Source organism: Vidua macroura, chromosome 4 (assembly GCF_024509145.1).
Source record: "Vidua macroura isolate BioBank_ID:100142 chromosome 4, ASM2450914v1, whole genome shotgun sequence".
Taxonomy (NCBI): domain Eukaryota; kingdom Metazoa; phylum Chordata; class Aves; order Passeriformes; family Viduidae; genus Vidua; species Vidua macroura.
The window spans coordinates 34,509,165-34,533,594 of NC_071574.1; the positions used below are offsets into that span (position 1 = coordinate 34,509,165).

Sequence of the window (24,430 nt, forward strand, 5' to 3'; positions counted from 1 at the left end):
CAATGACTAAAGTGCAGCAAGATGACTCTTTGTGATTCCTGTCAATGATGGTGCACATAAAAACTCCATTTCCCTAGAACAGACCTTCAAAAACAACAGATTAGTGATAGATATCTCAAAAAAAAAAGTTTACACTGTATTTTAAATACCCTTGCATGTCAAAAGTGTAGGCACCCAAAGTACATTAAAATTGCACTTAGCTGGAAGTGTCAGCACAGTGAATATTCAGCTAATTGAGACTGCTTACTACAGAAGCCAAGGTGAACTGTGAATATGGTGTGATAAAGCATTTGGAAAAAAACAAACTTGCTTTAGAGAACAAGTGAAGTCAGAGTTGTACAAGATACTTATCAAAGTGGAGTTGACATCTGTCAGTATTCACAATACAGTATTCACTTTTTTTCCCTTTTTTCCTCCATTATCTTCCTCATTCCACTCTCTCTCTCCTTTACATAATAATATTTTTTTTAAAAAATCCTGTCTGAATCACCCTCTCATTATTTAAAAAAATTCCACTGTGGGACCTTGATATTAGTAACATCAACTCTGAGATGCATCACTTCAGATATTCTAAACATATAACTTCTTTTGGTTTCCTGAAAGGCAGATCATTTTTACTGAAATCCCAAAACAATGACTTAAACTCAAAATTTATCTTCATCCATTTGAAAACACCCCTTTTGATTACAGACCAGGATTTTCAGATAGGTAGCATCACTAGACATTTAAAGTACTGGGACATTAGTACTTCTTTAAAAAAGACATGAGTGTCTTGAACTGGCTATTCACAAGATGAGATCTTCAGAACTTTATAATCTCAGTTCTAAACAAAATGGCCTTAACCCACAAGAGCAACAAAACTGAAAGGAAATCATACTTAGGTTGAGTATTTTATGTAGACTATCTCATACTACTGTAGTTCAACACACACGATTATTGATGTTTTGACAATTTAGTAATTATTCATGCAATTATAATTTAAATTGATTAATTGAATAACTCATTTTTCTGCATTTTGTTTTTATCAGATGTTATTAACATTTCAAAAGCATTAATATTTATAGATTACAAAAATTACATGAAGCAATTAATACATTCTGGAATATTATTACCCAAGAAAACAAACATCAAACACGATTCAATAAACACAAGTTTCCATAATACAAAAATCCAATTATTTTGGCATCAAATAGGTGAAATATTAGATATATAATATAGATACAGTTTTGATGCATCCCACTACTAACAGAGCACCCTGGGAGCTCTCAGAAGCACCTGCACTGCTGCTGTTGTTTTCCTCTACTGTGAGTCTGCAATTAGATGGAGCAGCATCAATGCACCTCTGCTCAATGACCTCATTTCCATCGATTTCAGTACACATAAGTTTATTCTGCCTGCCTTCAAATTTACACAAGTCAGTCTGAACTCAAGAGCTTCTCTATGAACTACAAAAGGTAACAAGTCTGCAGACATCCCAGGTTTGGGGGTTTTCCTTTCATTTGCTTGTTTGGGAGATTCTTCTTCTAGGGAGAACACAAATTCAAATTAATGGCCTGTACAGCAAATGAGCTTTATCTACAACCACTTTTTATCCCACAATACACCTTTCCCCCTTATTTACATATTTCTCTTACAGATTTATTCCAATGGCTATACTGAAAATGCCAATTATGGACAGACTAAGAGTAGAGATAGCCCTGCAACAGATTCTTCTCTGGGACTCAAGACAATATAGGAGCCAAATAATATCTAGGAAGAGTAAAATGGGATTGCATGGAATTAATACAACCTTCTATCTCCTTCCATTTTATTTTTTTTCTCTCAGTATTTGTTCCTGCACATTTTTAACCTTTTTTTTTTTCCTTTCTTTAACACAGGAAGGAAAGGGAGGCAAAATTTCTACAAGCTATTAAATTAATTTCTGTGGAAGGAATAAAAGTTCATAGAAAAATGATAATCTGTCATTTTCAATTCAAATATTTTACAGCCAACTACCTTTTCAGAAAAGAAATTTTAATGTGGTTTTTTCACACACAATTTAGAATCCTAATCTTAAAACAAACAAAATGAAAGTCTTTCCAGGACTACTGTTTAGTATCCTAGTAAATATTTCCTTTAGAAGGAGGAAAATATTTCCTTTAGAAACAGGAAAAAACCTACATGGACAGAAAATCAGAGACAGAAAAAAGCTAACAAAAATATCATAGCAAATATTTCCATTTCCATTCCAAATTTCAAGGATCACAGACATGGGATTTCTGTAACCCCAATATAAAATCACACAGCAGCCTAAGTCATGTTATTGGCAAGATAATGGTCTTCACCTTCAGTTTAAATTTCCCCTTCTTAACCTTATCCTATTACTCCCATCTCATACTTTATAAAAGGCCAGGGGGAGGGAATAACAGATTAACCCCAGAGGTAATTAGCCTAACAAGGTCACAAGCAGTATTTTTTCTCAGTCAGCAGAGTCAACACAAGTGATTATGGTCAGCATCCACATATGGCCATCTTTGACCACGTACCCATGTCAGTGAAATTGAAAGGACAAACATTTCTAAGACAAATATTTGAATGCCTCTGAAATTGCAGCAGGGTGCCTGGTTCAGCTAGTTATCTCCATCTCCTGTGGAACAAACACTGAACTACAGCCTGTCTGTTGATTCATCTTGAGAAAAAAACTAGGTCTTCTGCTCTATTTTCTCCCCCTTCCTTGTATTAATTATCCAAAGTTATTAAATCCTCCCTCTATCAACCAGGATAAGTCTAACACCTTTGTCTCGAGTGAATTACTATTACTATTTCACTTACTATTTTAAGTGAAATTTCAAAGTGTTCATTAGTTCATATTAATAAGGCTGAAATAATATAGTAGAAATTACTTTCACAAAGTTACATGGAAGTTACATACAACACAAGTCAGTGCTTTAACCTACACAATAATTGTGATTCCTTTTCTGCTCCTGCACTTTCTTTTGCCATTTTTTGTTTAAAGGAAACACCACAATTCCAGCTGCAATGGCAAGTGTTCAGTGACACTGACAATACAAAAACAGAGACATTCCATTTCAGAGACTTCCGAGACCATATTTTCGAAAGAATCTGCTTATACCAGTTATCTTTTATTTGAAAGTATGATATCTCCCCAGACCCTATTCCACCTCAGTTCTCCATCAAAATTGCATAAAAAGGAAAATCATGCATGCTGCAGATTTCAAGAGGCCCTACTTATCTTCTATGCTACAGACACCTCTATAGCATAAAAGAAAGAACGACCGAGAGCTGCCATGAGGACTCAGGCTGTCTCTACCCAGGGTAGGTGCTCACATGACAGCCCTGACACGTGCAGGCTCATTATCTGCAGGAATGCCAGCCCCCAGCCTGGCTGGAGCACAGTGCTGAATGAGTGCTGAAATGGATCCATGATGCTCTGGCACAGCAGTGCAGTGGAAGCACAGCTGCAGAGATGTGCTGCACTGCGTACCCTCCTAGGACACAAAACCAACACCAAATCAATTTAGTGTTGGGAAGACTTTTACTGAGGAGAGCAAAGCAGAAGAATACGTCAGGGATGCATCTAGGGAGATACACAGCTCCCTGTAGCTTTGCAGGTTTCTTCTTCTTCCAGCTCCTGTCTCTAACAAAACATATGGACTAACCTGAATGTAGGAAATGGCTTCTAGGTGTGTACATACAATCCTATTTTCCTCTTAAGAATATATTTTGGAATATATTTTGCAGCAATCATTATTTCGCAAACCACTCCACAGTGAGAATGAACCCTGTTGCAGAAGCTGCACGAACTTACATGATTAGGTAAAATTTAAACTAGCAGGGTTGAAATACACACATATATATATATACACACACACTACACAAAATTAAACTTCACATATTTGCTAGCATGCAAATGGTATCAGTATACACTATTTAAATAAATTATGCATACATATTTCTGTTTACAGCACTGAGTTACACAAACTGCAGTAGTCAGCACAGTAGAGAGTTTATCTTTAAGCTGTGGCTGGATCTTGTAATTCAAGTAGTATGGGACAGCAAAATATCATACAAATACTAGGGAACCTCAGGCTTGGGAATATAAATTAACAAGTTGCAATTTAACTTGCAATTTAACTTAAACATTTTGTATTACACTGGGATTTTAAACAAGATAAAGTGCATTTTCATCTTCCACCACTACCTTTTTTCCGAACATTATATGCTTTCATAGCTGTCCTTGCTGGTATTACTCTGATAATAAATGAATGAGCAGAGATTTCCTTGATGCTTCCTATCATCTTGACTTCCCCACTACGGTGTATGTGTTCACTTAATGATGATACTGAGGGCTTCACTGAGCTAGAATGAGAATAACTCATTTCACCTTATAAAAAACTTAGGTTAATTACTTGGCCCTGTCTGATTTTCTCATTTTCAAGAACTCATTTGCCAGATAGAAACTAAATGGTGATCTGGCAATTCCCTCTTGTTTCAGTATCTGTAATGCTACATCACATAACCTAGAGTTTTACATACTTTAAATATGAGATTTTTATGAACATATGAAAAATTGCTAGAAAAATAATTTATTGAACTTTCAGTCAAAAGTTATGTGAAAGAGTCGCATGTAGTCAGACATAGCTCTCATCTTCAAAGCTAAAAAAAAATTAATAGGCATTAAATTCTACATTGAAATTATGCTCCTTTTCCCTAAGTGAAAGATTAATGACAGCTTCAATTATACAAAAAGGAAACAAATTATGAATAATTTATATGAAATAGATTTGAAGCAATTTTGTGAGCACATGTTGCTGTGAGACACTGCAGATGCATGAAATGTTCTGGGGAAAATAAAGGGTTGAATACAACCTATTCAAACAGTTACACAGACATTTAACACATATTTTACGTCAATGTCTTCTTATAGTAATTTTATCTAGAGAAAAATATTTTATGGCAAATTTAACTGATAATAAATTCAGAAACCTAACAGCTAAAAAAAACCTGAAATATAATTTGAGTTATAAAGCTAAATAAAACATGACAGTATTATAATAATAATATTAATAATGATAACAACAATATTGAAATCTTATTCATTCAGATAAAGCATTCAGATACGCTTTTCTTTTTTCTTTTTTCCTCCTATATTATTTTTGTGTATACAAATTCAAAGCACTATTAATTTTCTATGTAGCCTCCACTTTTGGTTAGAAAAAGCAAAATGAAAATTCTTTAAGTGAGGACTGTAATTTTAAGTCTGCCATAGGGGAAGTCTAACTGAAATCACTGGTCAAATATGTAAAAACTTGACCATATCTTTATTACTCATAAATAATTAAGTGACACTGGGGGAGACTTACCCAAAAGCTTTGGCCTACATCCACCTTGCTCTAATTGTTTATGTAGGCATAAAAAAGGAAGATAAATGAGCTCTTAACAACTTTACATCCTTATTATCACATTCACGGTGAGAACGGAACGTAGAAGGTGATGGTAACCAAGGTTACAACTACTAATTGGCTTTAAATATAAGGAAAATCAACAAGATTGGCCTGGGGTGGCATGGCTCCTGAGGCCACTGACAGCTTAGGCTGATCCTGTAAATGGTAAAGCAATACATCGTTAAAACAATTGCCCTGTCAGGCAGCATGCTGCACTGTGCAGAAGGATGTGGAACACCTACAGTACAAGGAGCAGTTTTCCTAACTTTAACGTGAACAGATACTTAGGGAAATGCAATTTATTATACTGGTGAACAATTCTGCACCTTTTAAAATAACATTTCTCTGCATAATCTCTCTCTTCCATAGTTTTACTCGCATGTACTATATACATGTTTGGCTATTATATTGATGTTATTACTATATTTTAAAAAACAGTGTCTATAGAGACCTTTTAAGTTCTGCAGCCTTATTCATAAAAGCTACTTAATAGTTATAGAAATAAGATGATAATTCAGAAGAAAACAACTCCATATTCTTAGATAATTACTCTTTTGTCACATCTAGCTTTTGAGTTTTAAATTATGTGGCTTTCTTATAACAAATTAAAATACAGATCTGAAACATCCCATCACTCCCTGTCAGATTAACAGTTCAAGACTTGCAGTATAAAAGGAAACTTAGATGCACCCTACTTCAGAAGACTTTCATCAAGGAATTACATTATATTTATGAAAATCAGGCAGCCAAACATTTCAAACTCCAATGATGAAATCTTTCTTGTTCTGAAATTAAGTTTGGGTATTTAGATAAAGATCACAGATTTAAAGAATAGTTAAGGTTAGATGGAACCTTTAAAGACCATATAGTGATAAAATCATTCTTACACTATTAGAACTCTCACACAGCATAATTTACAGTTAACTCCCAGCTACTCATTTTATCATCACAGGAGGAAAACCTGTACTAGTTTTGGCTGGAATAGTTAAATTTCATCATCGCAGCTCGCATGGAGCTATGTTTTCAATTTTTGCAGGAAACAGTGTTAACATCTCAGGATTGTTTCAGTTTTGCTAAGCAAGGCTTACACCCAAGAACATTTCTGCTCCTCTCCCCACCCCACCAGCAAGGAGATTGGGGGTGCACAAGGAGTTGGGAGGGAATGTAGCCAGGTGGGCTGATCCCAAATGACCAAAGGGATAAATCATGTTCTATGGTGTCCTGCTCAGCATATAAATCTGAAAGGAGGAGGAGGAGGAAGCAGAAACATTCAGAGTGGCATTTTTCTTCCCAAGTAACTGTTACACATGATGGAGCCCACCCTTCCTGGAGATGGCTGAACACCTGACTGCCCATGGGAAGCAGGGGGTAAATTCCTTACTTTGCTTTCATGTGTGGCTTTTGCCTTGCCTATTAAACTGTCTTTATCTCAAGCCATGGTTTTTCTGACCTTTCCCCGCTGCTTCTCTTCCCCATCCCACTGATTAAGTGAGAAAGCAGGTGTGGGGGACTGAACTGTCTTTCAGGGTGAACAGCAAAAAAACCTCAAAACCCACACTTTTCCTTGTTTTGTTTAATTATGTTTTGTAATGACCATCGACTACTATTTGCTTTCTTAGTCAAAATCATACGTGGCAACATGAGATCTACCTGTGTCAAACAGATCATTCATAATCATATTTTACTTTCTCTTGGAGAAGCAGATGGTATCATTTGCTTGCATAAAAAGAAATCCTTCCTTAGAGTTAAATTAAATTACATGCTTGATGATTTGCCATGAGTTCTACATTTCAATTGCGTACAGAAACACAAATTATCTAGTTACTCACCTGACTATACTTCCACATATATTCACCCATAATTCTGGTTGGGAATACAACAGGGAAAAGTGGTTCGTACTAATGACTACAATTGAGCACTAAGTATGTGTTCTTGTGCCATTAGCTTCATGTGTTTCAGATGAGGTGCTGAATTAAGGACCAGCCCATGCCCTATGCAGAAGAGGCTACAAATAACAATTGGGAACATAGATTATAATAATGCTCAAGTTTTGAACTAGGACCCAGAGAAATGCTAGACTCTCTGCAAAAAATAGACACAGAACTGCTTCTAGGCAAATTGCTTAATCAATGTTAATACATATTTATGTGTTCCCATCAAAATAATTTGAACTCGCCACATATACATATGCTTACAGAATCACAGTATAAATACTGTCAGCACAGACTGATTAATGAAGGAGTAATTTTCAATTTCTTGTTTTCAATTACATCTATTATCTTTTCAGAAGACAAAAACCCTGCAAATACTATTGCATAAAATTATGAGTTTTCAACATCTAGATTTGTTTCAAGAAAAGGAGAAAACATTACTATTCTTTCCCCAATTCTAGAAAATATCAGAGAAAGGGAAAAATGAAAAAGAGATTAATTTGCATATTGCCTGGTGAATAGAAAGGATATAATAACATTAATAATTTGATTTGATACAGTCTTCATGTATTAAAAGTCAACATAGTCTAGAGGTTTGGTCTCAAAACTAAAATAGCAGCTACAAAAAAGTATCAATAAAGTGATTCTAAATCTATGCAGTATGATAAATGTGCTACTAGCAGGCAACTGTTACAATTGTTAGGAACTGAAAGCTTGATATGGAATATTGTGCAAAACTGGTCATTCCTGTTCAAGCTGGAGCAGGAATAGACAAGAGCTTTTAAGATACTCACGGTAACATGGAAACCATGACAAAAAGGGATAGTTGTATTACAGGTCTCTCAAAATATAATGAACATTACAAAGGATGAATCTTGGAAGTTTCAAAACAATGTATACAGAAACAAACTGATAATAAATTCAGCTTGATGAAGAGACGATTTCTAGCTATCAGAGCAAAGTCAATTCCAGCTTTATGTTCTACTACACAAAGTTAATTGACTATATGAAATTGTTTTGAGTATAAAAAAAAAATTACTCACTATGAATCTAAAACTATCAATACAAACCCCAAATCCAATAAACTACAATATTAAACAATATTTTTTGTGAATTTATGCCTCCTTTGATGACAGAATGATTCAAAACTTTCAAGAGGAGAATGTTTTGCAATGAGAACAATGAGCCATTGACATAAACTCTGAAGAAAAGGTGTTGGATTCCCAAACATGAGATATTTTTAAGACCGAGCAGGACAGGCTGATGTGCCTTCTTGTCTATATCGTGCTTATGCCAAGAAAGGTTGGACCAGATGATCCTTGAGATTTCTTCCATCCCAGTATCCTAGGATTCTGAGAAAAATTAATGAGAGTTGCTTGCAATTTTCAGATCATTTTCCTTTGGAAAAGTGGCATTGTGAAATGCCCACTTTGGGGTTTAGTTTTAAATTAAAAGTATTTTTCAATGCCTTAGCTGAAGTTCTGAAATAAAGATGACATTCTGCTGAATCAGAAGTGTACACAAAAGCATATGGCAGAGGTCAAAAAAAAGATGCATTCTACATTCCACCTTGCCTCCTTCCAAACCCAGACTTGTCACCTACAGAATAAAGAAGCAAAGAGCTGTGTATTCACGACACAGACTCACACGGGCAGAAGTCTCACCAAATAAACCCATACTAAGGCAATCAGGTCCACAGAGGAGCTGCAATGCACTGAAAAATGAAATTTAATTCAGAAAGAAGGGGCTTGAATAGCTCATCAGAAGTTGCTTGGTACACTTAGAACAATTTACTATATTCTTTATTTTCTGCTTTTTAATTATTTTTCAGTTTCCAGCGCTAAACTCTGTATCTTCACTCAAGACCAGCCAGAAAATCTTTCAATATTGAAAAGGCAATGACTACTAAGGAAAATCAAAACTGATTTCAAACAAAATTTCAGATTAAAAATGTTCACAAGTGAAATAAGGATTTTCAGTCAACATCCTGCAAGTCAGAAAGACATTGCTAGCAAAAGCTTATACTGAATATCACTTTCTTCAGGTGTAAGGAACAGAAAAAGTAATGGTTGAGAGAGTGGGAAGCAAAGAAAATGAAAAGGAAAGCTTAGCAGGCCTCAAGAGACATTATTGTATTATTTCCTCTCGTGAAGATTATTGTTCTACAGCCAGTCACGATATTAAATAACATACAAGATTGTCCTCAGTAGTTTATTTCTCTGGCTTTCTTACATACTTCATCAACTAAGCAGCAGTCTACATGCAAACTTACTTTTGAACAAGTTTTAATATTAATAAGGTTAAAAGATGCTAAGTCTATGGATTCACCAGTTCTGAACTGTATTTCCAGTTCATCATTTCTAAATCCCAGCTGGTAGACTGGAATGCTTATCTCATGAATATCAAACCAAATTAAATGTTGAATAGCAGTCAAGCAGAAATCAAAATATGCAAATTTCCACATATCCCAATTCTTCAATAGCTACCTCCTATTACTATTAATAGCTAAATAGTAAAAGCAATTAAATAAAATTTAAAAATAAAATAGCAAGAATAATTAAATGTGGGGATAATATACTTAACATCTTTTTTCATAGAATCCTTGATTTTTAATTTCCTTTTATTTCTCTGAAAGTAAAGTATTCTAGATGAAAGTGAACTAAAACAATATTCTAGGATATATATATAATAAACTATAAAATTTGCAGCTTTTTATGCTGCCTTTTTGTGGTCTTTTCTGCAGCAGAAACTTATATTCTGTATAATTTACCACTGAACATGATAATTTTGCCACATTAATTAGGGGCCTTATTTCACAAAAACTTCAACAGCTTTCAAGCAGACCACTGTCTCTTCATTTGGACTATCACATTTCTTCAGTGGTTAGGAACAATTATTCACCTTTTAGCTTAGATGTCACCCTGCCCATGTCTCAAGAACTGCAGGGCAATATTTCCTGATCACTCCTGTTTCTTAGGATAGGGAAATACAGTGCCTATTTAACATTCATTAATGAAATTGGAGCAGGCATGTTGAACTGGATACGTTTCAAATATTCAGTCTTGCTGTAGCCTGAAACTGTCAGTTGAATTAAAACAAACAGACAATTTTTGCTTAGTGATGGGGCAGTTGGAAGCCTTTACATACAAGTACCAGTTCTTACTCACCTGGCCAGGTCTACTGAGGTAAGAGGCTTTATTTCAATGAACATAAACTGTGGGATTAAAATTCTTATCAATGAGTAACTTTATTCAGTTTCACATGATACATTTTAACTCTACCATGTAAACTGTCAACTTTACATTGCCTGAACATCTACTATCAATAGCTTTGCATGCAGAAACTCAACCATCTCTTGCAACAGCATTTTTAATACATGAAGATAATTTTAAAATCCAGCTGTCTGACACAAGTTTAGACACATGATACTTTTGTTCCTGTTACAGGCAGGAACAAAGAGCAAATGAGGTGCCTTTAGATAATGTCCAGCTGTATTCATCAGGGACCAAATGCCATTGCACTGATTAGGATCACAAGGAATGCAAGCGATCCATATTCGGTCATCTCCTGCTTAAAGACTTCACCATTTACAAAACATCAATACTGATTTATAGACACAGCATGCAAGTCAGAATGAACCATGCATAACATAGAAGACCAAAAAAATCAAACAGAAAGAGTAAACAGATGTTTTATCAAAGGGTTTCATACATGGAGAAAATGCAAGCAATAGCAAACAGTACAGTTTTAAAAATAAATTTAAGACCTCTCAAGTCCTGAGCATGCCACCACCACAAAATGCAACTTTTCACTCACCAAAGTAGAGTTATGTGAAGTATCACCTGAGACCTCGGGTGTTCTTGTGCTGTTTGGAAGTCTGTGAGGGTTACGAGCTATCGCTTGGCACCAGCCCAACATTTTCTCCTTCCACTTATCCCTTCTCAATTTCTGAAATTCTGAAAATAATTTAGAGTCCCTGAAACATTGACACTTTGAATTCATTGTGTGCATGTCTCTGGACACATGCCTTTAAAAACAGCTTTTTAAGTTATATCTGAACAAGCTAATAAACATATTTTTAAAAGAACATTTTTTAAAGTATTTAGAAAATATTTATTCTAAAGTATTTATTTAAAAGAACATGTTTTTCTAAAGTATTTCAAAATGCTAAACCATAAAGTTTAGAAAAGAGTCATGCACTTTCAGCACACCTTACATGCATTAATACTATTTCAGTGTCAGCAAATAGTCTCCATGTTAAATCTTCCTCAAGTTGTAACTTTATTTTAAAAACTCTTATTTTAAAGGGACTTTATTACAGAATACCTCTGAGACTAGCACCATCCCAAAAACTATATAGCATTTGGATACAAACCCCCACATTCACTGAAACAAGGAGAAATAGCCTTAAAGCAGTAGCAGATACTAGATACAAATAAACAGTGTGAAAACACACAAACCTGTGTGTACCCATGCCCAGACACTCCAGAATACCTGGTTCATCGTCAAGTGCTATGCTAGGATGTGTTGTAAATAGCAAAAACTAATGTAGGCACACCAGAAATAAATGCTATGTGCCAACTACAAATTGCCTCTGAATTTACTTTTAGTTTGAAACAATAACAAAATACCTTTTAAGTAACACTACCACATTCTGGAAATGCAGCATTAGTAAAACATGCTATTAAACATAAGAAACCTTCATAAGTATGTTTAAAATCTCACAATTTGTTTTTTCCCAAATGAAGTTGGCAATGGAGGTATTCAGTGCAAAACTTTGCTAATTAATTACAAAAAAACAACTTAGAGCAATTTTATTCTCAACATCTGAAGCAATCTCCAATCTGGTTGTTTATAACAGATTGTAATTTAAAATGTATTATTCTGTAGAATCATGAAACATAATAAACAGGAAGATTAAACTACCAGATTGAGTGCCCAGTTCTCCAAATAAGGCAGCAATAGACTGAATAAAACTGGAACATAAATACAATAAAGCTAAAGACCTCCCATGGCACTATGCAGCACCATTGAATATTATGCACTTGTAACTTAAGTTTATTTTTTCTGCAATATCTCCATGAAGGACACAAATTATGTATCTATTTACAGCAAATTTCATCTTTCCAGGTTCTGAGTCTGGCAAAGTACAACCCCTTCCTGAATAATGTCAGCTCTACCATTTCCACACTTAAACATTAATATCTAGTTTTCAAAATATGAAATGCACAAAGCTGAATTCCCCACGCAACCTCATGGAACCAATAGCAATAAGTGGAAATCCACCTTAGCTTTATTGTACTGGAGATGATTAGGTGAGTGAGACAATATATTAACTGATTTTTACAATTTTTTGGTCTCTTGAAGTCTTAATGCGAGATACAAAAAGTGATCAATCAATCCTTTCTATACTGCCTGTACCTGTGAAGACAAGAATCATTTGAATATAGGTACAGTCCTATTTTGGTCTCCGTGGTGTGCAGAACCCTTTGGAAGATTTGCAAATCTTTTTTTTTGCCCTGAGTAATCAAAATAACTGCCACTGTCCAGATTGTGAAAGATTGACTTTGCTCTTTCTCATACACCTGAAGAACCACCACAAATAAATTTCCTGAAAGCAAGCTTAATTCATCAGTTCTAGACTTTTTTAAACAATAGAAGAATTACTTCATATCTTTTAAGGCAAGAAAATTTTTACTTATAATTTAGCCAAGCAAAGGGACACACAATTATTGTTCATCTTGTACAATATCAATGCTAAAAAAAAGAAGGTTAAGGATGATGTATTAAAAACTAGCCAGTTGAATAAAATAAAATAATAATATATCTAAAAAAAGTTCACAAATATAACAAGAGAAAAGAATTTATATGCTTAATTCAGGAGCATAATCAGATTCAGGTAACAAAAGTCATGATTTTCAGTCCTTACCTGAATCTAACTGCTATCACAGAACAGCAGGAAATTGAACACAAAGCACACTGCTTTTTTATCTAAGCTAAGTTTTGTTCTCTGTGTTCAAAGATTCCCAACAGCAATCCAAGTGATGGTATTTGTTAGCTGCATGATTTGGCAGACAATCAAAATATTCCAGGAGCAGAGCTACAGGAATACTGAAATACAAATAGCCTTCAATGCTGAGCTCTGCTAAGATAAATACAGTCACTGTTATTCATTATGTATCTCTTGTCTGAGTCTTACCAAGCTGTGACTTCTAATCAATTATTCTAATTTGTATAAAACCATTAATTGATGGGCTGGATGCAATACAAATCTCTGACAGCTTCTGCTATTTCTGTGTCACAAGTAAGCCATTGGCTTTTATTAACCAGCCAGTTATTATCCTATGACTGCTGTGTTTCACAAGGAAAATTTAGCATAGCATAACAATATAATGACAGTAAAACTTTCTACAAATAAGAAGCTCAACCTCAGATTTTAAAATTACTTCTATATTAAAAAGATAAATAAATTAATATTAGAATATATGTGATTGTGTCAACAGCTGTAGAAGTACAGTAATATCTCAGTGCTGTGGTGGTTCACCAGTGGTTCTTTCAAGTTGGGGGGGGGGGGAATTACTTTCCACATACAAATGTGATAATTATCTGTAAAAAATTATATCATTAGAAGCACTGAGTACCTTCTGCCTCTCCAAACAGAGGACTAATTTTTTGAGTCTAGCATGAAATTAAAATAGCACGAAAGGCCACCAAGCTAGAGAAGTCTTATCTTCCCGACTGATACCTGCAGCAACCAACTAAAGAACCTGTATAATACCTAATATAATACCTAATGTTCAAGCCTCATTAAAAAAAAATTCAGAGACCAACAGAAAACAAGCACACATGCACAAAAATCATTACGTTGACACCTAGAATGATGGCACCAATCAAGACTATAATGGTACCAGCTTTCTTGTATAGCTGCTGGATATACAAAACCAAACAAACACCTCTGCATTAAGTGTATGTAAAATTTGGAATTCAAACATGTCATGTTTATTAATGACTGTTTTCAGAAGTGCTTCTAGGGCCCTACTGGAAGAATAAACCCAATTATGCACATCTAAATGCTTTTCCCTACCTGTAAAGACAAAATAGAGTTGTCATTTAACTTAGCTATGCGGCTCTTTCAAAACATCATCACAGAATCAGTGCTGCTCTCTAGAGTATTTGACATTATATTATTATAACCAAGTTTGCTAGAAGTCATAGTTTGTTTAAGTTTGCAAACTGCCAACTATGGCACATTCTTGAGAAATGTATATTTATGGCAACTGATTTAATGTTTAAAAAACCCACAACTTTTATACATTTAGATACTGTATAAATGTCTGTATTTGCTGATGCAGTTTTTGATCTACTTTCATAAGCAACCTCTATTCCATCCTCAAATATGACTTTGCTTTCTAAAAGGTCCTTTTTGTTAATATCACAGCTGCTCTTCAAGGGAATGCTTTGCTCATCCAAGGTTAAACATCTCTGTTGAATTTTCCTCAGACCTTCAAAAAGCGATGCAACTGTATGTGCTACTGCTACGGGTGAGCAGTGAAAGGGCGCCTAACCCCTCCCTCAGGACCTCTCCTAAATTTCAGATGCATCAGACTCCCAAGTAGGAAGGAAAACAGCCTTGATTCAAACATGGAGTTGAGAACAAGAACGAAGTACATGTTTTTGCTTTGTGAGTTTGCATATATTTAGCCATACATGACTGCCAACCAGCTTAAATTAAAGCTTCAATCAACAATAAAGACATGACTGGTAAATGCACCTGATAAACCATATCCAGCATTTGGCAGATGAAAACTCTTCAGGGAAGATACAGAAATAGCAGAAAATGTTAAAATGCAAAAATCCATATGAAGCTAAAGCATTAACAACCTCATGAAGTTAGGCATGCAATTATCCAAATGAACAGGGCATAAGAAGTTACAGTAAGTCTTTAAAGGACTTTGTTCTGTTTATGAAAAATTAAAAGTTATTTCTTAAGGTTTCTTCCCATTTTTATGTGATTTATTTACAGAAGATGAAGGATATATTTATGCTGTAAATCAAATCTACTTTGCATCAGGCAGATATAGCTACTGACATAAAAAAAGAAGACAAAGACAGAAGTAACATTTTTTTAAAAGCCCAATAATGGTTAAATACCTGAAAGGCATCATTTAACTATTAAACACTGCTGTACGAAAGGATAGATCATTAATACTGAATTTAAGTTAACTTTTAAGAACAAAGAGAAAATCAGATTTCATTAAAATACCAGAAGTATACACACCAAAATGTGCTTAAGGCCATGCTCGGTCCAACAGAAGAAATATCTCTCCTTTGTCAGAGAAGCATTTTTAACAGTTTTTCTGTCAAATACAAAGTTCTGGGCAGTCATAAATCATCTTCTCCTGACAACCCTAAACACAGAAAGCTCTTGCTTGTGAACAGTCCAGATACTGCTCCTGTGAGAGGTCAGTCATACAGACAGTGGTAATCACTGCTGGAAAGAAGGGCTTATCCCCCTGCTTAGATATCATTGCTCTTTGTAACTCAATCTGTAACAACTCCGGGGCAGGACAGGCCACTGCAACTTTATCTTTGCTAGTCTCTACAATTTTTCTTACCTCACTTCAGATTGTTTTCAGAATCTCTTGAACAGTAACTTCAACCATCATTAGCATTAGTCATTTGCTCTCATATTCTAGTATATGATTTTATAAAACCTAACTGTTAAATTGGTTTCTGGTTGCCATTGTTAATAATCAGTGTTTGCAAGAAATTTACTCCTGGTTAGGGTGACAACTTTCCAGTACCTGAAGGGAGACTACAAGAAAACTGGAGAGAGCTTTTTTACAAGTACATGTAGTTACAGGACAAGGGGGAATAGCTTCAAACTGAAGGAGAGTAGGTTTAAACTAGATATTAAGAGGAATTCTTCATTGTGAGGGTGGTGAGGCACTGGAACAAGTTTCCCAGATAAGCTGCAGATATCCCATCCCTGGAAGTGTTGAAGGCCAGGCTGGATGGGGCTCTGAACAACCTAGTCTAGTGAAGGTATCCCTGCCCATGGGAGTTGGGCTGGATGTAGATGATCTTTAAGGGCCCTTCCAACACAAACCATTCTGTGATTAGTGAGAATTGCAGATACATCCCAGACCATCAGAGGAGAGGCACTGGCATGTTTATAATGACAATCCATTTCTCTGTGCCAACACAAAGCACTATGATATGGTGGGCAGACTATTCTCAGACACAAAATACATTGATTCCCTGCACAAGTATTTACTTAAGTCTTTACTGGCAACCCATGGGACTCCAGTTTGCATAAAGAATACGAATCTGTAGGTATTCTCTGACTGATCAATATCATGAAACAGTTAATCTGAATGCTAGTTGGTAGAAAATTCAGAGTCACCTCTGGAAACTGAATTGCAGCTATTTTCTTCTAAAAGCTAAAGACCTGAATTATAATTAGTTAGAAGGTGAAAACTGATATTCTGTTGGAAGGTATTTAGAACACTTACTGAAGTTAAGTTGCATGCATTATAATAAAGAAAAATCTGCTAAATATTTTGAAGAAGGCTTTTGTTGTCAACAAGGGTACACCACCTAATGAGTTGACAGAAGAGCCAAATGCTTAAGGAAAACTTGTGACAGATTTATCAAAGGTGAAGATTTGGCATCCTTTTTAATAAAGATTAAATAGGCCCATTAAATAGCTGTTCACCACTAAACTAACTGAAATATACTATTGCAAGTACCTCTTTTTCATACTGCCTCCTTCTAGTGGAAATTGTGATCATGACTTATGATCTGACTTATGATCTGACCTCTGCTAGTAGAAAGCCATGACAGATGGCCTATTCAGGGTTTTTCAGGATAAACGGATTTAAGTTATAAATAATTACTGGCCTACTGGCCTAATGCTGCAGTTACTGGTAACAGCTTAAATAACTAGTCCCTTACATAAGTAAAGATTATGTTAACCTAAAAGCTAATAGTTATGTGAATATGCATTTGAACAATATTGACAATTTTTGACCAAAATTTCCAGAAAACAAATACAAAAGTAGGACTTAGAAGTGAATGCATGGGAGCAAAAGTATGACTCAAATAGCTGAAATAATGTTTTTTTAAATGGGGTTCTCATTAGACAATAATAATGGTGGCATAATTATTGTAAGCAATTATTCTTGTTGCTCTGGTTGCTGTCAAAAAAAACTTGGAGAAATTGAGTAGGGGAAAAAAAAGGTTAAATGATTATGTAGTCCTTCTAGTTTTTATGTTTGTAGTTGGGAAATGAACAGAAAAATTTTGCTGAATAGATATTAAGTCTGGAGAGGTACAAGAAGACTGGATGAATGTCAGTATTCATCCTGATATTCAATCTCCTAAAGTTAAATTAGTGGGATTCTTAAAAGTGTCTTCCAATAGTCAAATTAAGCCTGAACCTAATTTATTACAATGCAAAACCATAATGGTTTACTAATTATTTTCCACAGAGAAATTTGGGGTTTGCTTCTTTGTGAGATGAAAGCAATGCAGTACATGCAGTTAAAACCACAACTCACACAGCTGTCAGTGAGCTAAGATTCACACAGACCATACGCACGCCACAGTTATAATATGCCATTGTTCACAAACCATTTTTAAAAAATTAAAGATGTAGTATTTGTTGTGCTTGCTAATTAAAGTGTAAAACTAGACACAGCATCAGTTTCTCTCTTATATTTAAAAATAACACTAAGCACACTGAAAGTATCCACCCTCTTGCAAGTCTTGCTAAAGAACCTCGAAGGAAGATGATATTGGCAAGGACACTGACAAAATATAGTTATAAAAGTGAAATCTTGAGTGTACAGCAGAAAACAAACACAATGCTTGATGGCACAGCATTGCTCCCTTTAGTGACTGGGTGAACACAAAGATTTCTAACTATAGGGTGGTTGTCATAGAGCAGCTCAGGCAGCTGAGTCTCATCATGAAGGTTTGATCTCTACCCCTGACAGCTCTCCTCTGACTTTGCTACCACTCATACTGCTTTCTGCTAGGCTATACTGAACCCTGGTGCCGAAACTGAGACAAGAGTATGCAGCACAGCATGGCACAGAGATGCCCATGCAGGTGTGAACATGGCCTGGCACAGCTGTGCAGCACCTGTTCATGCAGTCCCATACAAAGGTCCTGTTTCAAAACCTGTTTAGGTGCTGTACTGAAGAGCAGCTCCATGGCTAAGCCGTAAGTCTTGCCCTCACGACAGCTTCCAATGATTTGCCCCTTCTACAGCTGGGATAGAACAGAGACAAACCTTAGCTTTCCTAAGATACCTTGCACCACTGATAACTATGCAATCGCAACACATAGTCCAGACATGGACACTGGGATTGAGGGCAACCTCAGCAAGCCTGCCAACGCCACCAAGGTGTGTTGTTCTGTCAACACACTGGAGGGAAGGGATGCCATCCAGAGGGACCTCGTCAGGCTTGAGGTGGGCCTGTGTAAACCTCACATTCAGCAAGGCCAAGTGCAAGGTTCTGCACCTGTGTTGGGACAATCCCAAGTAAAAACACAGGCTGAGCAAAGAATGGATTGAGAGAAGCCCAAGAGAAAAAGACTTGGGGATGCTGGTGGACAAAAAGCTCAACATGACCTGGTAAAATGCACTGGCAGTCCAGAAAGCAACCACATCCTGGGCTATATCCAGATCAGCATGGCCAGCAGGCCAAGGGAGGGGATTCTGCCCCTCTGCTCTGCCCTTGTGAGACCCACCTGAAGGGCTGCATCCAGCCTGGGGGCCTCCAACACAGGAAAGATGTGCGCCTGTTAGAACAAGCTAAAGTGATCGTAGGGCTGGAGCACCTCTCCCGTGAAGAAAGGCTCAGAGTTGGGGCAGTTCAGCCTGGAGAAGCCTCAAAGGAAATCTTGGAGCAACCTTCCAGTACCTAATGGAAGCCTATAAGAGAGCTGGAAAGGAATTTTTTAAAAGAGCATGTACTGATACAACAAACAGTAAAGGCCTTATGCCAAAGGAGGGTAGGTTTAGATTAGGTATCAGAAAAAAATTCACAGCTGTGGGGATGGTGAGGCACTGGAACCAGATGTCCAGACAGGCTGTGATGTACTGTCTCTGGGAGTGTTGAAGGCCAGCTTGGATGAGGCTGTGAGTAATCAGGTCCAGGGGAAGATTTGCTGCCTGTGGCAGGGAGGCTGGAAGTAGGTGATCTTTAAGGTTCCTTCCAACCCAAAGCATTCTGGGACTCTGTGACCGGTACTAAATGCCTCCTCAAGAGTAACCACATTTTTGAATCAACAAGATCTGGAATCAAAGCCTTCCATGGCCTTGATGTAATTCACTGACACAGAATCTGCCTTGTGCATAAGTACTTGCCCTGGCTGGCTGTTTTTTCAGCTCCCCCCGCCATCCCCCCCCCCCACCCCAGTGCATGATTATTCTCCCTGTTTTCTGAAAAATTCTCTTTTCATTTACTTCTGCCTTCAGCACTAATCAATGTGTACTTTTTGTTTAAATCACTTGAATATATAGCATTTCTCCAATACAAAATAGTTTCTTCAGCTGCTACATAGGCTATAACCTTCTTTCTTTGGCTTCTCAGTTCTTTGAATTTCAAACTTTATTCATTAAAAAATTTAGATATTTTACACTGAATTCAGACATTTTTATTTCTTTCAGGTTCTATTAAGGTTTGTATTATTTTGACACTTATGTCTGTTATACCATTCATTTTTATATATATGTATGTCTCTAATCACAGTGTTTTTACATGTATCTTTCTCATTTGAAGTAAACAAGCAAGTAACCTTCTATTCTAGTGCTTGGTTTTTTATTATCTTCAGAAAAATAAATAAACTAGAAATATTTTTTTGAAAGAGTTAGTAAATAAAAATTTCACCAATAAATTTCTGGCAAGATAGAACCAACACACTTATAAAATTAATTAAGCATTTAGAAAAGCACATCTACAAAATCATACAACTTGAACAAATAATTTTCACTACATTATCACAGGACTTGTTTACTATTTTGAAATAGATGCCATGCTACAAGGCTCAACAAGCTAGCTGGAGTTCCCAAAGCCATTCCATTTTCTTCCTCAAACGCATGAGTGGATTGAGAACACACACTTAGCAAGCACTAGCTTGATGGATAAGATTTTATTAAGGACCCTTTCTCTATATATAGCTCCACAGAAAATAAGCATGCTCCAGGAAACACAAAATAATGGAAAACAGAGATGAATGCAAAAGCACATGTAGGTAGTTGGCCTACATTCAACTTTAACACTTAATTAGAAAGCTAAATAGAGAAAAACGAACTTTGAACGTAAAAACTGTATTTAACCACAGGCCAACCACCCACAAAAACAGGGAGCATTTCAAGAAGTTCTTAAGAGGAAAATAAATGTACTGGTGAAAATTATTACATACAGACTATTATTGTTGCTACTGAGGTGCTCATTTTAAGAGACTCAAGCATAAAAGGAAGAGCCTAACCTCCCTCTCAGCTTCGGCAATATCTGGGATATAATAAATCCAGGTCAGGCCCCTGATAATTGGGTAGAAGTTGGTGGGAAGAAGCAGAAGATAAATAGCAAAGTGCAAACAAGATACTCAAACACTGGGGTCAGACACACTCATCTGTGATGTGAAAACTGGAAAAATGAAACGTACACTGAGCATGCAATAAAGCAAAGCACCTCAGGAATCTTACAGCATGCAATTGGTGAAGGACAGTCTTGTTCATGTCCATGCTGAAGCTATGTCACATTTTGAAGCATCAGGATGTCCCCAGACCATCAGAGGAGAGGCACTGGCATGTTTACAATGACAATCCATTTCTCTGTGCCAACACAAAGCACTATGATATGGTGGGCAGACACAAAATGCATTGATTCCCTGCACAAGTATTTACTTAAGTCTTTACTGGCAACCCATGGGACTCCAGTTTGCATAAAGAATTACCAGTTACTGTTAGTACCAACATTACGCATTTTTAATGCCTTATGTTTCCTGTACTGTAACAAAAAATATATTTTCACAAAAAATATACCTCCAGCTGATGTCTAAGATCATAACATCAAGTAAAATACATAGTTTCAATTTTTTGCTTCTCTTTAAAAATGACATTTAAATATAAGTTCCATCATAAGACAGAAATAAAGAAGTACATCTTTCTGTTATCATCTATGTAAAATTTCATCACGGAAAGTTTTTTTCCCAGCAAGTAAAAGCCCATGACTGCAATACAGAATGAAGGTGCCAGCTCAGAATTGTTTTTCAGCAGGGCAGAAGTTTTACTATGGAAGGATTTCCATACAGTTTTACAGAAAGAACCTTACAGTCCTTAAATGTAAATGAGTATTAAAGAAGTCCTGGAACAAAAACCATACTGAGAATTAAAACATGTTTTGCTTCTTGTAAGCTCAGCACAGCTGTGAAGAGGCACAGTATCAAAAATGTGAAAATTACACTTTCTTTTTTCATTTGCCACTGAAGTGCTCCCATGCTGGAGTTCTAGAATATACACTTTTCGTATTTAGAGCTTGGTAAAACCAAACCAAGACCGCCTGCTAGGTGACAAGCAAGATACTAGATCCTTATTCCCAGCAACTGTGCCCCCCTGACTTTTTTTTTGCCATTTCTCTGTTCTAGTTTGTGACTGTAGCTAAAAACAGAAGTTCTTGGAGAGAAATATATTAGGATCTTTTAGATATTTCTGAGCTACTTACAGCAGTAATACGTTGTTATCACTAAAAACCTGTCCAGTAGATTTTGTACTGATCATATCACAGAATCACAGATTATGCTGAGCTGGAAGAGACCCACAAGGATCATTGAGTCCAACTCCCAGCCTGGCACAGGAATATCCCCAACTCACACCATGTACCTGAGAGTATTTTCCAAACACTTCTTGAACTTTATATCATGAATTGCTGAACTACATAATTCTAACAAAATAATGATGATAAAAATATTGCATAATGAGCCATCACAGACCTATTGTTGTCACAGATCTATATTTCAGACATATCTGAAATACAGTATATCTAAATATTTATGTTGCAAAACCTAGTGTTTCACAAGTTTACTGATATTAAGATATCAATAAACTCTGCTTACTGTCTGTTTTATAATGGGGAATCTCAGGCTAACAGATCAGTTTCACTTTGAACATTTGAAATAAGTTTTGCTTGACCGTACTGCTTGCTAACAGTGAGGCGTAACTATATTCACAATGAACAAAAGCTACAAGTAAATTATAATTTATTCTGGCCTATTGCATCATAGAGTTTTGATCAGGTAGAACTCACACAGAGATGAAACCTGGCCTTGACTCTTTGGCTTCACACAAGAAGTGAAGGTTGCCCAAGCAATCCGCGCTGTCACTATCTTTAGAAAAAAACATCATTAATGGTCTTCAGAATAATTAAGTCAGGCACCTTCTGAATGAGCTAAACCTAAAATGAAACAGATACCCATAAGGTAATAGGAAAGTATGGGCAGAATACTAATAAGGTAAATCCTGCTTCTTTGACCCCTTCCAGTTCTTGGTGAAAAGTCAACAGTATAATGAACAAGGAATAAAAATTACTATTTACCTGGACTCTCAAAGAACTTTAGGTCATACCTTCCTGAAAAAGATATTTAAGTAAGTAATCATAAGCATTATGCAAAGTTCCATGTCAGACAAATATGTGTGTCTGTTGAGCAACAATAGGCCGAAACAGGAATGTATGAGCTATTTCTGTTGTGAAGAGGTGTTCAAGGTGTTACACTAGGGTCTTCCTGTTTTAAGCACTAGGAACTCTTGCTTGAGAAAAGTTGCTGAAGCTGACAAAGCAAGTAATAAGTACAGAAAAACATCAAAAGTGTAACAGATTATTATACACACACCATAACTTCATTGAGAGGATCACATGCTGCTTTTCCTTGCATTACTTCATACTCAAAGTGGAAAATAATCGTAGAGAGCAGAAAAAAAACCCCATTGCATGAAATCAAGCTTACTATAGTGTCCAGATCATTCTTGAAAAGAGGAATTTTGATTTCCTCACAGGTTTTAGTATGGCATTAATTAACAGTCAGAAAACTCTCCTTTACCCACATGTCCCTCACCATACAGGTTACAAATTACTTGTGCCTCTGACACAGTCACAGAGTTGGTGACAGAGACAGCCTGCCTCCAAACACCTACTCTGCTGACATATGATAGGACTGCAGACATAGGTTCAAGGCCTGGAAGCAGTTTAGGTGTGAAATGGTTATTAACTAACACCACACACAAGCTGACTTCTGAAAAGCCACAGGAGCACTGCCCTTCTCAGGAACCACTGCCTGTGAAGGCTTGTTAGAAAAGCCACAGCAAGAACACATGAAGACAGCTGGGGCCACACTGCACCTGAGCAAAACATATCTGAAACTTGAGGCACCAGAAGATTTTGTGAAAGGATGCCCAAGCATTCCTGTACCTGTGGTTTTATTCCAATGAAAAACTGATTGCTTCCTGTCTAAGTTAGCACACCTTAGTTTTAAAACTTCACAGAAATCATTTAGGTGACAGCTCAGAATTAAGCTTCTCTTATTGTTCTGATTCTCATGAAATACAGGTGCCTACCTGTACACCTTTTAAAGGAAAATGCTCCTAATAATTACTTCTTCAGGATTTATGCTATGAGCAACCTTTACTGGGATGGGATGGAATGAGAATTAGGAAGGAAAATTTCCTCCCTGAAGTATTCTCCCTCTTTGGCTCTTTTACTGGAAAAAAATGTACTGACATTTATTCTTTTATGACTTTTTCATTAATGTTAAGCACTCATTTTAAACTTGTGACATCCATAAACTTAATTTGTGAGGTCTTTCATAGATATGTAGCTTTGTTTTTCACCTCTGCAACACATGGTATTTTATATTACAAGGAAGCAGAATAAAACCTGCCTCACGATAGCATTCACATCTTTCCAATCCTACCACAACCAGAGGCTAAAGCAATGCTATACATAATTTACAGATCTTAAGAGGGCTGATAGACCTGGAGTTCTATGT

The 24,430-nt window shown here is 36.1% G+C and overlaps 1 protein-coding gene across 2 annotated transcripts in view; it reads right to left on the reverse strand.

The window, feature by feature from the left end:
* The window catches only part of MARCHF1 (membrane associated ring-CH-type finger 1), a 224,141-nt gene that overhangs the window by 76,444 nt on the left and 123,267 nt on the right, over positions 1 to 24,430 (reverse strand). For both annotated transcript variants that reach the window (XM_053976543.1, XM_053976542.1), the window contains exon 3: positions 11,192 to 11,331. In XM_053976543.1, the coding sequence (XP_053832518.1) occupies positions 11,192 to 11,293 (102 nt within the window). In that variant the 5' untranslated portion in view covers positions 11,294 to 11,331. The remainder of the gene's footprint in view (positions 1 to 11,191; positions 11,332 to 24,430) is intronic.